We start from the raw sequence: 15,850 nt of genomic DNA, 5'->3' as shown, positions 1-15,850 counted from the left end.
GAAATTTAGAGGTATTTTCGGGTCATAAAGAGGTGTGCCGAAAACGATGAGTATCGGTCCATATTCTAGTATAGCCCCCATAAGAACGATCTCCCGATTTAACTCCTTGGGTTTCTAGAAACCGTAGTTTTTATCTGATTTGCCTGAAATTGTAAATATTCTGGTATTTTAGGCTCACAAAAACGTGTATCGGATTAAGTTTTTATCGGTCCATTTGGTAATGCCTCCATATAGACCGACTTCACTTCTTGAGGGTGTAGAAGGCGCACTGATCATGAAAATTGCTTGAAACTCAATGTAAAATTTCCAGATTTTACTTCTACAAATTTAAGATTTCAAATCAAGACGTTATTTTATAATTTTCTTGCACACTTACAAGAGATGTTAATGATTCCCAGGGTTGGCCTGTCACAAACTGTGACTTTTGCGACATACATTTGCGACGGTATAATATGTATGTCGCAAAAGTCGTAAACCTACTGTAGAAAATCAAATTTTGAATAGAAGAAATCCTGAACATTTTTTAATTTAGTTTGACAGCATTCGCTGTGAGTTTCTGCAGAAATTTGTGAAAGTTTTCCCATGGTCAAGCCTATTTTCTTAGGTGGTATCGAAATTCCCGTTGGTGAGTGTGCAAAATACCTTGGGGTTATTCTGGACAGGAGACTGAACTTAAAGCTAAGAAAGGACGAGAAAATCCACAGTTACCCTGTACTCGTGCAAAAGGCAATAGGGAAAATGTGGGGACTAAAACCGAAAATTGTGAACATTCCTAAGAATTGAAACTTCTTCACACATAACATCGTCTTGGATATCATCGAATTCGCTGCCTAGCTGACGCGATTAAAGTATTTTCAGTTTGCGACTTTTGTTACTTTTTCTACATTTACGACGCGTATGTGACGTTTACGACGTTTACAACTTTGCGACAGTCGCAAACCTAAAAAAGTTTGATACAGACCATCTCTGATGATTCCTCTAAAACTCAAACAAAAATGGTTCTTATAAATCCAGAATCTGATATAGTCCTCATAGGTGAAATCTTTAAATTTATCTTCGGGAAGTGTCCTCAAGTCCTCAAGCCCTCCTGAAATTTCAAAGGAAACCCTAATATTTGGTTCATGGTGGTGGGTATTTAAGATTCGGCCCGGCCGAACTTAGTGCTGTATATACTTGTTTTGAGTTAGTCTTTATGAAATTGTTTTTACATCCTGGAAAAGAATAAACGTTTAACACAAAAAGCATATACTTTTCTTCCAACTAAACTTCCTTACAGCGAAAAGCAAATAAGAAACTATCTTTGTTTGTGTAAAATTTCGTTTGGGAGGAAATAATTATTTTTCGTTTGGGAGGAAATAATTTTTTTTTGTAGGTACACGAGTTTTTCTGCAAAAATGCGAAGAATTTGTCTAAAAACTGTCATTCTAGGTCCAAAATACTGACTGCATTTTGTTAAAGTTTTGGAAAAAAGAAATTAGAAAGTATATACCTCGCAAACTATTGGACATGTTTGCATCCACACGAGGGGTCACAAATTCTATCTAGCAAAGAAAAAAGCATGGAAATCGGTTCATAATTGCATACTTGTAGCTAAAACCAAAAAAACAGGACTCAGCATCAAAACGCTTCAAACAAGAATGGCTTAAAAAGGCGGTTCCTAGTTTCATTTCTACCACGCAACGGCCACCTAAATCTTACGATTTCAATCCGTTGAATTTTTGCCCATGGGAAATTTGGAGCTTAAGGTTGGCCCTACAAAATACCGACGTGTCTATCATATTCGACGTGAATGGACCAAAATACCGCAGCGCCAATTTCATGCAGCATATGATGGCTTTGTCGGTCGTTTGAAGACCATAATTCGTGCCAAAAGTAGCCAGTTCGAACCAATCTAAACTGATTCTAAAATTCGATGTTGCTTCCGAACAATTTTTATTTTTGAACATTAAAATAAACAAATATTGCTCTTTATTTTGTTGTATTACATATCAACCGCCCTATATGTATAAGTGAATAAGTAAAATTAAAATAAAGACCATAAGTTTACTGCTCACTGTATATTCAACCGGACAATGGATCGATATGCTTATTCCAAAATTATAAAAAGTCAATTATTGTAAACAAATGTTTTGTTTTTAAGGGCTATGTACATTTTTTACCACCCTTGTATTCACTCAAAAATGTCCAAGCTAAAAGTAGTTGAATTATTTACATATTACTACAAAAAATCATAATTGTTCTAAGGTAATCTCATAACGTTTCAATTTGTTCGATGATCCAATCCATCCAGTGTTGAGTGCTCATATATATACCAGGTACCTTACCACAGCCATGACCATAGGATATAATACCAATCAAATAGTATCGTGTTAGGCCTTTATAAAGCTAAATGGAAAATATTTTTTATATAAAGTTTCAGAAATCATATATCTCATTATTTTGTATCTTACCTCAGGTATCATTAATGGACCACCCGAATCCCCTTGGCACGTATCCGTTCCACCAACCGTATAGCCAGCACAAATTACTGAATCATCATATTCTGTATCGGGAACACTGGGCAATAAACGCTGATAGATCTGTCGACAATAATCATTTTCCCAAACGGGCAATTGAGCCTCTTTTAGAACATTCGATGTTGAACCACCCTGCTCGGTATTACCCCATCCGGCAACATATGGCATACTTTTTACATAGGATTTTGAGCGTAATTGTATGGAATTGGGCATACATATGGGTGCAATAAGATCTGTATGTAACGAAATCAAGAAAAAAAATAAGTTGAATACACATTTTGAATGTATTTTTGTAAAATAAGATTAGAAAATTTTTTGAAAAATGGTTCTAATAAACGCAATGGACGCAATTCATCCATTGGCCAATGGACAAGGCCAACTTGTAGCCAAGGAAAATATGAAATGCACTGTTCTAAATATTTTGTCTTTTCCCTAACGATTTTGTTATTGATTGCGAACCGATCAATACCAATCAACCCAGCAAAAAATTTGGAAGTTCTTCTAAAGGCACAACTTTAAAAACACTTCCAAAATTGTCTTCCCAAAGATGTTCTTTGTTTTAAGTGCATAGGAAGTTAATTTGAGTCAATTTTTTAAAACTAGTTTTCTTTCATAGTTTTGTTTCAAATAGCTTAAAAACAGATTTAGCATTAATAGAATGGTACAAAATATTTAAATTTTGCCAAAAAAAAAATGCTGAATCCATTCCAGAAAAATTGCCAATTTTTGAAAATGTTTGATATCAAACGTTCCCGACAAGCATTAAATGCATTAAAAATCATAAAAAAATTTAAAAATTATTTATCGGTCAAAATATCACAAAATTTCTTAATTCACGTCAAAAACACATCACTCCCTATGAATTGATGCAAATTCAGTGCAACGGCTGTTGAAATGGTGGACATCCGTCCTATGACAAGCGCATATTAAATTCATCGCTTCTGCGCCAATTTTGCACCACTTCCAGATCCAAAAAAGAACATTTTCTCTACTTTTTTGTCTACGCTTTTTTTGCTGGGAAGTGCTATCAAAACCCCATAACTTAATTCTCCAAATTTAGACTCGAAGTTGCTTCAATCACGAAGATGATAGCATCAATCACAGAATTCATAAGAACTAAAAAGTAGTCATGATTAAAAATTTAATTCATTTCTTTACTTTCAATTAATTTTTTAATTGATTCAATTAAATGTTTTTTTATATTTTTTGAGAAAAACTAATTATTTCCAAACAAAATTTTCAAATATATTTTTTATTTAAAATATTTTTTTTATTTAATTAAAATATTACATGGGACAGCTAAAATTTTAATTAAAAGCATAAACATTTTCATTTATTTTTTTTTATGTTAGCCTGATGTCAATGCAGGCTGGTTCAATGTCCAAATCATTTAAACTAGAAATTATTACAATATTTATTCGAGCTTATTGGACAGGAAGATTAAGGGTGGTGAAGGGTGAAGTGGCCAACACTGAAACATATATGTATAGTCAGGCTTGTGAGATGGATATCTGGCATTTTCTTTTCAGTAACTTAATGATGTCAATTCCCTTAATCTTCCTGTCCAATAAGCTCGAATAAATATTGTAATAATTCCATTTTCATTTATTTTTTTTAACTGGCTAGTTTTTAATTTGACTGTATATTATAAATATTTATCAGTTAATTTTTTAATTGATTATGTTCTAAACATCAATCAACTTTTTTATTGAAAATATTTGGGTGATATTCTTTCCATGTATTTTTGAATACATTTTGGCACAAAAAATTATCGGCTTTATGGACTATTTCAATAATTCTCTTGCTCAGCTAAATCTACCCGAATCACCTCCAGATTACTCTGGACACATCTCACCTTAGTCGCAGAGTTCCTTGATCTGGATACAAGCTGAAGTACCAAAGCGCATAGCATAAAAATGGGTGAAATCTCAATAAACTGTTACAACAACTATTTAAATAATACTGAAAATTTCTTTTCGAATAAAAATAAAATCGTTACAATAAAGTTATTTTATATATTATTAAAAGATCTTTGTCATCATCATCGATTTTTAAATGGCTACGGTGATATCGTTTTTCTCTGCCTCTATTAAGATTACTCACAAATACCAAAAAAAAAAATGCAATTAAAAATGAATAATCTTTTATGTTACCTATCGCATTATTTATCTATGTTACTCATCCATGATTTTAAAACTCATTGAACTTTCCAAACAAGAATATGTTAACACTCTCCTTCGCCATAGATAATAAAGCAAATTGAAACGGAAACGAAAGAATGTGAGAATACTTGCTTACCTGTGAATTGCACCACTGTTTCCAATAGCAATATAGCCAAATCAGATCGTTGGTTTTTGCCAAAATCAGGATGTTTTGCATGCTAATTAACCCATCACCATAGGCACATGATGAAGAAAGCATCAGTAATTTTTACGTACAAAAAAGAAATAAAAGTATATTTTAATGCATCAACAAATAATAAAGATACACGGTGCATACTTAATTTTTCCGGCAATGAAATGTTTTAGTGGTCTAAAATTTCTTTCCGAAAAAAATATTATATGCATGTAAATAAACAAACAAATCTATTAAATAACAACCATATATAGTAATATAAGTAGTACCCAGCAAAAAAAGCGTCGCCAAAAAAGTAATGAAAATGTTCTCTTTGGATCCGGAAGTGGTGCAAAATTGACGCAGAAGCGATGAATTTAACATGGGCTTGTCATAAGACGGAAGTCCTCCATTTCAATAGTCGGTACACTGAATTTGCATCACTTCCTTAGGTGTGATCCGAATTCAATGTTTTGGATGTAAATTAAAAAGTTCCGTGATATTTTGTTAAATAAATAATTTTTGTAATTTTTTATAATTTTTAATGAATTCTAAGCTTGTCTGAAACGTTTGACCTCAATTATTTTGAAAAATTCACAATTTTTTCAGATTGGATTTAGAATTTTTTTTCCACAAAATTTAAATGATGTGTACCATTTTATAAATTCTTACTCTGTTTTTAACCTATTTGAAAAAAAAGTTAAAATTACCCATTAAAAGTATGAAAAAAAGCATATTACAAAAAATTGAATGAAAAGAACTTCCTGGGTAGTTAAAACATCATTGGGAGTACATCTTGTGGAACTGCTTTTAAAGTTGTGCCTTTGGAAGAACTTCCAAATTTTTTTGCTGGGTACTCATTTCACCGTTATGCTGGGCGTTAACCTTTACGTTAGTTCAAAAACAGCGAAATAGTCTACTGTTCAATTTTAAATATAACCGTTAGTGAATCATAATTATTTATAATATTTATGCTGCCATCTAGCGGGGACTAGCTGAAACGAATACGAAAATTGTATCGATAACAAATGGAACTACCAACAGCGATATTTATCAATCACTTTGTCGTTTCTACTTCGATAACATTGTTTTAGCACACACGTTCAGTGTTGTCAGTATTGGGAATTTTCCCCAATACTGAATGGGGAGAAATTTCTGATTTGGTGACTTGGGGATTTCGTGGGGAATTTCCATAAATTTAGGGATTTTTGTGGGGATTTTTTTCGGAATCGGTTTAAACATTTTTCCAAAACTCTATTTCTACAGAAAATTTTGTCAAAATTTTATTTCTATAGAAGATTCCGTCAAGATTTTATTTCTATAGAAAATTCTGTCATAATTTTATTTCTATAGAAAATTTTGTTAAAATTTTTTTCTATAGAAAATTTTGTCAAAATATTATTTCTGTACAAAATTTTGTAAAAATTTTATTTCTATAGAAAATTTTTGTCAAAATTTTATTTCCATAGACAATTTTGTCAAAACTCTATTTCTGTAGAAAATTTTGTCAAAATTTTATTTCTATAGAAAATTTTGTCAAAATTTTATTTCTATAGAAAATTTTGCCATAATTTTATTTCTAAAGAAAATTTTGTCACAATTTTATTTCTATAGAAAATTTTGTACAAATTTTATTTCTATAGAAAATTTTGTCAAAATTTTATTTCTATGGAAAATTTTGTCACAATTTTATTTCTATAGATAATTTTGTCACAATTTTATTTCTATAGAAAATTTTGTTAAAATTTTATTTCTATACAATATTTTGTCAAAATTTTATTTCTATAGCATATATTTTGTCAAAATTTTACTTCTATGGAAAATTTTGTCAAAATTTTATTTCTATAGAACATTTTGTTAAAATTTTATTTCTATAGGAAATTTTGGCAAAATGTTATTTCTATAGAAAATTTTGGCAAAATTTTATTTCTATAGGAAATTTTGTCAAAATTTTATTTCTATAGGAAATTTTGTCAAAATTTTATTTCTATGGAAAATGTTGTCACAATTTTATTCCTATAGAAAATTTTGTCACAATTTTATTTCTATGGAAAATTTTGTCAAAATTTTATATCTATAGAAAATTTTGTCACAATTTTATTTTTATAGAAAATTTTGTACACCTTTTACTTCTATAGAAAATTTTGTCAAAATGTTGTTTCTATAGAAAATTTTGACAAAATTTTATTTCTATGGAAAATTTTGTCAAAATCTTATTTCTGTAGAAAATTTTGTAAAAATTTTATTTCTATCGAAAATTTTTGTCAAAATCTTATTTCCATAGAAAATTTTGTCAAAACTCTATTTCTGTAGAAAATTTTGTCAAAATTTTATTTCTATAGGAAATTTTGTCAAAATTTTATTTCTATAGAAAATTTTGTCAAAATTTTATTTCTATAGAAAATTTTGCCATAATTTTATTTCTAAAGAACATTTTGTCACAATTTTATTTCTATAGAAAATTTTGTCAAAATTTTATTTCTATAGAAAATTTTGTCAAAATTTTGTTCCTATAGAAAATTTTGTCAAAATTTTATTTCCATGGAAAATTTTGTCACAATTTTATTTCTATAGATAATTTTGTCACAATTTTATTTCTATAGAAAATTTTGTTAAAATTTTATTTCTATACAATATTTTGTCAAAATTTTATTTCTATAGCATATATTTTGTCAAAATTTTACTTCTATGGAAAATTTTGTCAAAATTTTATTTCTATAGAACATTTTGTTAAAATTTTATTTCTATAGGAAATTTTGCCAAAATTTTATTTCTATAGGAAATTTTGTCAAAATTTTATTTCTATAGGAAATTTTGTCAAAATTTTATTTCTATAGAAAATTTTGTCAAAATTTTATTTCTATGGAAAATGTTATTTCTATAGAAAATTTTGTCAAAATGTTATTTCTATAGAAAATTTTGTCAAAATTTTATTTCTATAGAAAATTTTGCAAAATTTTATTTCTATATAAAATTTTCTCAAAAATTTATTTCTAAAGAAAATTTTGTCAAAATTTTATTTCTATAGAAAATTTTGCAAAATTTTATTTCTATAGAAAATTTTCTCATAATTTTATTTCTATAGAACATTTTGTAAAAATTTTATTTCTAAAGAAACATCAAAAATTCTACCAATCTACCAAACAGTAAAAAATCTACCATTTTTGGTAGAATTTTACCAATTGTGGCAACCGTGGTTAGAGCTACTTACACAGTCGAATAAAACCTACGAAGAAGTTTTGTTGGAGCCGTTGGAAAAAATAAATAAAAGGTCGTTTATATGAGCAAACCTGGTTCCTTAAGATATCCTCATACTCATGTGAGAAACTATTAGATAAGACACTCGCCATCGAATGGAAGTAGAAACTTTCGAAGTTTTTTCCACAATTCTCTTCTTAAAATCTATTAAATAACAACCATATACAGTAATATAAGTAGTCCTCATTTCACCGTTAAGCTGGGCGTTAACCTTTAAGTTACCAAGCTCAAAAACAGCGATATAGTCAACTGTTCAATTTTAAATATAACCGTTAGTGTATCATAATTATTCATAATATATATGCTGCCATCTAGCGGGGGCTAGCTGAAACGAATACGAAAATTGTATTGTTTCTACTTCGATAACATTGCTTTAGCACACACGTTCAGTGTTGTCAGTATTGGAGATTTTCCCCCAAATTGGTGATATTTTTCGTGAATGGGGACGAAATTTCTGAGTTGGTGACTTGGGGATTTCGTGGGGGAATTTCCATAAATTTAGGGATTTTTGTGGGGATTTTTTCGGAATCTTTTTTCCAAAACTCTATTTCTATAGAAAATTTTGTCAAAATTTTATTTCTATAGAAAATTCTGTCAAAATTTTATTTCTATAGAAAATTCTGTCATAATTTTATTTCTATAGAAAATTTTGTTTAATTTTTTTTTTCTATATGAAATTTTGCCAAAAATTTTTTCTATAGAAAATTTTGTCAAAATATTATTTCTGTAAAAAATTTGTAAAAATTTTATTTCTATAGAAAATTTTGTTAAAACACTATTTCTATAGAAAATTTTGACAAAATTTTATTTCTACAGGAAATTTTGCCAAAAAATTTTTCTATAGAAAATTTTGTCAAAATATTATTTCTGTAAAAAATTTGTAAAAATTTTATTTCTATAGAAAATTTTGTTAAAACACTATTTCTATAGAAAATTTTGTAAAAATTTTATTTCTATAGAAAATTTTGTAAAAATTTTATTTCTATAGAAAATTTTGTAAAAATTTTATTTCTATAGAAAATTTTGTCAAAATTTTATTTCAGTAGAATATTTTTTAAAAATTTTATTTTTATGGAAAATTTTGTCAAAATTTTATTTCTATAGATACTTTCGTCACAATTTTATTTCTATAGACAATTTTGTTAAAATTTTATTTCTATACAATATTTTATTTCTATAGAAAATTTTGTCAAAATTTTATTTCTATAGAAAATTTTGCAAAATTCTATTTCTATATAAAATTTTGTCAAAATTTTATTTCTATAGAAAATTTTGTCAAAATTTTATTTCTATAGAAAATTTTCTCATAATTTTATTTCTATAGAAAATTTTGTCAAAATTATATTTCTAAAGAAACATCAAAAATTCTACCAATCTACCAAACAGTAAAAAATCTACCATTTTTGATAGAATTCTACCAATTGTGGCAACCGTGGTTAGAGCTACTTACACAGTCGAATAAAACTTACGAAGAAGTTATGTTGGAGCCGTTGGAAAAAATAAATAAAAGGTCGTTTATATAGGCAAAACTGGTTCCTGAAGATATCCTCACAGTCATGTGAGAAACTATTAGAAGAAGTCAAAGTTCGATTGTTTTTATGCAAACAAGTTCGTGCAACAATCGAACATGACATTATACTAGTACCCAGCAAAAAAAGAGTTTCCAAAAAAGTAGTTTGGATCCCCAATCTGTGATCCGGAAGTAGTGCAAACTTCCAATGATCTCCAATGAATTTTACATGGGCTTGTCATAGGACGGAAGTACTCCCTTTTTGGATCCTTTGCATTGCTTTAGATGTTGTGCCCTGGAAGTTAATTTGAGTGAAGAAATTTAAAAAGCGAAAAAAAATTTTCAACCAATTTCACTTTTTTTCATCCATATGTTTTATTACACTATTATTTTCCTATTATCTAATTTTTACAATTTGAAAAACTTTTTCGCTCCGACCAGGGGTTGAACCTGAGTTTGCCTTAGCACACTCAACCACAAACGCCATTGAACATAAAGCTCGAAAGGTCAATTCATATGTTTGTGATATGATCGTAATACGACACCAAGGAATAACATTCTAATTGCTTCTCGAGATGTTCTTTATTAGTATGAACGAAAAAATAAGAAACGCAGGTTCAAATCTCACCAGCGGCAATTTTTTTTATCAAATATTTTTCTAAAAAATTATTTTTTTGTTATGTTATGCATCGTTTTTATTTTTTATTTTCGGCATATATTTTCGTATAAATATATTTTTTCCATTAAAAATCAACAAAAAATTAAAAATTCTCGAAAACCTTATCAAAAGAACTTCCATGGAAGCGAAATGTCAAAGGGCACAGGTTCAAATCCCAGCGTGGATGAAATTTATTTTTTTTATTATTATTTTTTTTTTACTTTTCTATTAATTTTCTATATTTTTTACTTTTTTATTAGGAAGTAGAAAAAAATCATTGGGGGATCCCAAGATGCGCTTTACATGAAACGATTTGTGCACATGTCCGAAAGGACTGCATCGGAAGTGGAAAAAAATCAGTGGGGGATCCCACGATGCGCTTTAGAAGAAATTTTTGTGGACTTGTCCAAAAGGACTGCATCGGAAGTTGAAAAAACTCGATGGGGGTTTCTGGGATGGGCTTTAAAAGAAATGTTTGTGGAACAACTTCCAATTTTTTTTTTGCTAGGTAAATTTATCTATGCAACTTGTAGTGTCGGCCGTGTAATGTACTAAGCCCAAGAAGTCAAATCGGGAGATCGGTCTATATGGGGGCTATACCAAAACATGGACCGATACACACCATATGCGGCACTCCTATTTGTTATCCTAAAAAACCTGGACCGATGTACTCCATCTTCGAACTTGACCTGCTTTCAGACAAAAAAAAAACTAATCTATTCCAAATTTCAGGACGATAGCGCCATTTTTGAAGTTACGTGATTACAACTGACAGACGGACATGCTTATATCGTCTTAGAATTTCTACCAGATCAAGATAATATATTCTTTTTATAGTCGGAAATCGATATTTCACCATTCTATGGTGGTAGGTATACAGAATTTGGTGAGTTTCATAAACACCTACCTTTATAATATTTATATCCTTATGTGTCGTCTCTGATTCTGTGGACAAATCGAACTCTCCAAGTCTGACAAAAGATCTAAAATGTAGAATAAGATTACGTTAAGGAATTCAAACCTCAGACATTGAAAACTATAGATAATGTCACCTTCATTGTAGGATATCTAATTTACATTATGTTAAGGACAAATTAGTTTCCTAAAAAACGGGATGACGGAAGACAATAGGTGAAATCTGTATCTTGGTTTTAAGTACACTAAGTGTTAATGCAAAATGGACCAAATTCTTAGAATCAATACCAAAATTTGAAATGAAGATCGGTTTTCACAGTGTACTTTAACCAATGATTCTCTTCTTTACTTTTAGTTAATTTTTTCTTCTATGAGTTGATGTAATTTCGTGAACTGCAGTTAAAAAGTACAAAAGGGCATTAAAATTTCATGGTTTTAACAACGCTTTGTGGAAATCTCAAAATGTGGAGTAAAATTTAGTTCAATTTTCGTGCGTGGTAGTTCATTCTTCGTATAAAACCGTTCACTTTTTTTCGGTGTATTTGAATATTAAATTTAAATTCCAGTAAATTTAAAGATTATTTAATTAAACCAAAAATGTGTTTTCGGTAAAAAAACATTTTTTTAAGATGAGTATTATAAATTTAATATATTATTGTTTAACTTTCTTCGACCCAAATAATCTATATAATCAAAATAGTTGTCCTTAATGTTGTGTAAATCTTGCATCCTAAAAATTAGTTCACTTAAACTTGCATACACTGAAAAAACAGTGAACCCATCAGGAAATAAAATTTTAATTTTAGAAAATTTTGACTAATTTTAACTATTAGAAACGCAGATGTCACGTCGATTTCACAAAAATAAGTAAATAATTTTCAACAAATTAAACAAAAAAGTAAATACAACAGTAAGTTCGGCCGGACCGAATCTTAAATACCCAACTTTGAAAATTCTTCGTCGTAGCGGGTTACTTGCTAACATATAGAATTTCAGGAGGTTTTATGACAAATATTCCACCAAGCAGATCAGTTCAACCAGTACGCTTCCCGAAGATACATTTAAAAATTCTACGTATGAAGACTAGATCAGATTCTGGACTTATAAGAACCATTTTTGTTTAAGTTTTAGAGGAATCATAATCATCTCGTGTTGGTGTGCCAGAAAATGATTAACAGGTTGGTTGATAGGTCCCCGGTCTGACACATAGATGGCGTCGCTAGTATTAAATGCATATTATTTTTATATAGTACCAACCTTCAAATAATTCGTGTTAACATTTGACGTCTGTAAGTCAATTAGTTTGTGAGATAGAGCGTCTTTTGTGAAGCAACTTTTGTTATTGTGAAAAAAATGGAAAAAAAGGAAATTCGTGTTTTGATAAAATACTGTTTTCTGAAGGGAAAAAATACGGTGGAAGCAAAAACTTGACTTGATAATGAGTTTCCGGACTCTGCCCCAGAAAAATCAACCATAATTGATTGGTATGCAAAATTCAAGCGTGGTGAAATGAGCACGGAGGACTGTGAACGCAGTGGAGGCCCGAAAGAGGTGGTTACCGACGAAAACATCAAAAAAATCCACAAAATGATTTTGAATAACCGTAAAATGAAGTTGATCGAGATAGCAGAGGCCTTAAAGATATCAAAGGAACGTGTTGGTCATATCATTCATTAATATTTGGATATGCGGAAGCTCTGTGCAAAATGGGTGCCGCGCGAGCTCACATTTGACCAAAAACAACAAGGTGTTGATGATTCTGAGCGGTGTTTGCAGCTGTTAACTCGTAATACACCCGAGTTTTTCCGTCGATATGTGACAATGGATGAAACTTGGCTCCATCACTACACTCCTGAGTCCAATCGACAGTCGGCTGAGTGGACAGCAACCGGTGAACCGTCTGCGAAGCGTGGAAAGACTCAAAAGTCCCCTGGCAAAGTAATGGCCTCAGTTTTTTGGCAAGCGCATGGAATAATTTTTATAAAGGGTGATTTGTTAAGAGCTTGATAACTTTTTAAAAAAAAAAAAACGCATAAAATTTGCAAAATCTCATCGGTTCTTTATTTGAAACGTTAGATTGGTCCATGACATTTACTTTTTGAAGATAATTTCATTTAAATGTTGACCGCGGCTGCGTCTTAGGTGGTCCATTCGGAAAGTCCAATTTTGGGCAACTTTTTCGAGCATTTCGGCCGGAATAGCCCGAATTTCTTCGGAAATGTTGTCTTCCAAAGCTGGAATAGTTGCTGGCTTATTTCTGTAGACTTTAGACTTGACGTAGCCCCACAAAAAATAGTCTAAAGGCGTCAAATCGCATGATCTTGGTGGCCAACTTACCGGTCCATTTCTTGAGATGAATTGTTCTCCGAAGTTTTCCCTCAAAGTGGCCATAGAATCGCGAGCTGCGTGGCATGTAGCGCCATCTTGTTGAAACCACATGTCAACCAAGTTCAGTTCTTCCATTTTTGGCAACAAAAAGTTTGTTAGCATCGAACGATAGCGATCGCCATTCACCGTAACGTTGCGTCCAACAGCATCTTTGAAAAAATACGGTCCAATGATTCCACCAGCGTACAAACCACACCAAACAGTGCATTTTTCGGGATGCATGGGCAGTTCTTGAACGGCTTCTGGTTGCTCTTCACTCCAAATGCGGCAATTTTGCTTATTTACGTAGCCATTCAACCAGAAATGAGCCTCATCGCTGAACAAAATTTGTCGATAAAAAAGCGGATTTTCTGCCAACTTTTCTAGGGCCCATTCACTGAAAATTCGACGTTGTGGCAGATCGTTCGGCTTCAGTTCTTGCACGAGCTGTATTTTATACGGTTTTACACCAAGATCTTTGCGTAAAATCTTCCATGTGGTCGAATAACACAAACCCAATTGCTGCGAACGGCGACGAATCGACATTTCACGGTCTTCAGCAACACTCTCAGAAACAGACGCAATATTCTCTTCTGTACGCACTGTACGCATTCGTGTGGTTGGTTTAATGTCCAATAAAGTAAACTGAGTGCGAAACTTGGTCACAATCGCATTAATTGTTTGCTCACTTGGTCGATTATGTAGACCATAAATCGGACGTAAAGCGCGAAACACATTTCGAACCGAACACTGATTTTGGTAATAAAATTCAATGATTTGCAAGCGTTGCTCGTTAGTAAGTCTATTCATGATGAAATGTCAAAGCATACTGAGCATCTTTCTCTTTGACACCATGTCTGAAATCCCACGTGATCTGTCAAATACTAATGCATGAAAATCCTAACCTCAAAAGAATCACCCTTTAGATTATCTTGAGAAGGGAAAAACCATCAACAGTGACTATTATATGGCGTTATTGGAGCGTTTGAAGGTCGAAATCGCGGCAAAACGGTCCCATATGAAGAAGAAAAAAGTGTTGTTCCACCAACACAACACACCGTGCCACAAGTCATTGAGAACGATGGCAAAAATTCATGAATTGGGTTTCGAATTGCTTCCCCACCCACCGTATTCTCCAGATCTGGCCCCCAGCGACGTTTTCTTGTTCTCAAACCTCAAAAGGATGCTCGCAGGGAAAAAATTTGGCTGCAATGAAGAGGTGATCGCCGAAACTGAGGCCTATTTTGAGGCAAAACCGAAGGAAATGGTATCAAAAAATTGGAAGGTCGTTATAATCGTTGTATCGCTCTTGAAGGGAACTATGTTGAATAATAAAAACGAATTTTGACAAAAAAAATGTGTTTTTCTTTGTTAGACCGGGAACTTATCAGCCAACCTGTTAAATAACGCCTTGATCTAAAATCTGTAGATTTTTACGCCCATTATTTAAATGATTACGAGAATTAAAATCTGGAAATTTTACATTCAGTTGCAAGCAATTTTCATGAACAGTGCACCTTCTATTTATACCCTCACGAAGTGAAATCGGTCTACATGGAGGTTCTAGAATCTAGACCCCAAATCTGAGGGCCGGTTTATAAGGGGGCTATATCAAAGCCTGTACCGATACACAATATACTCAGCACATCTATTTATAGTCCTAAAACACCTCCAGATTTTCAGTTTCAGGCAAATTGGATAAAAAAAACTACGGTTTCTAGAAGGCCAAGAAGTAAAATCGGGAGATCGGTCTATGTGGGGGCTATACCAAAACATGGAGCGATAATCACCATTTTCGGCACACCTCTTTATGGTCCTAAAATACCTCTAGATTTCTAATTTCAGGCAAATTGGATAAAAAGTACGGTTTCTAGATGCCCAAGAAATAAAATCGGGAGATTGGTCAATATGGGGACTATACTAAAACATGGACCGATAATCACCAGTTTCGGTACACCTCTTTATGGTCCAAAAATACCTCTTGATTTATAATTTTAGGCAAATTGGAAAAGAACTACGGATTCTAGAAGCTCAAGAAGTCTATATAGGTTAGGTTAGGTTAGATGGCAGCCCGATGTATCAGGCTCACTTAGACTATTCCGTCCATTGTGATACCACATTGGTGAACTTCTCTCTTATCACTGAGTGCTGCCCGATTCCATGTTAAGCTCAATGACAAGGGACCTCCTTTTTATAGCCGAGTCCGAACGGCGTTCCACATTGCAGTGAAACCACATAAAGAAGCTTTGAAACCCTCAGAAATGTCACCAGCATTACTGAGGTGGGATAATC

At 31.6% G+C, this 15,850-nt stretch overlaps 1 protein-coding gene across 1 annotated transcript in view; it reads right to left on the bottom strand.

Annotated features, from left to right (window-relative positions):
• Positions 1-1,961: 1,961 nt before the first annotated feature.
• LOC142235842 (ovochymase-like) overlaps positions 1,962-15,850 on the bottom strand; it is a 59,427-nt gene continuing 45,538 nt past the window's right edge. The window contains exons 11-14 of the mRNA XM_075307096.1: positions 11,184-11,259; positions 4,815-4,896; positions 2,451-2,749; positions 1,962-2,385 (exon numbers count right to left, since the gene is read on the bottom strand). Of these exons, the coding sequence (XP_075163211.1) occupies positions 2,251-2,385; positions 2,451-2,749; positions 4,815-4,896; positions 11,184-11,259 (592 nt within the window). The 3' untranslated portion in view covers positions 1,962-2,250. The remainder of the gene's footprint in view (positions 2,386-2,450; positions 2,750-4,814; positions 4,897-11,183; positions 11,260-15,850) is intronic.

Source organism: Haematobia irritans, chromosome 4, assembly GCF_050003625.1.
Source record: "Haematobia irritans isolate KBUSLIRL chromosome 4, ASM5000362v1, whole genome shotgun sequence".
NCBI lineage: Eukaryota > Metazoa > Arthropoda > Insecta > Diptera > Muscidae > Haematobia > Haematobia irritans.
The sequence above is the reverse complement of the archived record's forward strand: the minus strand, read 5'-3'. Positions and strand labels throughout refer to the sequence as shown.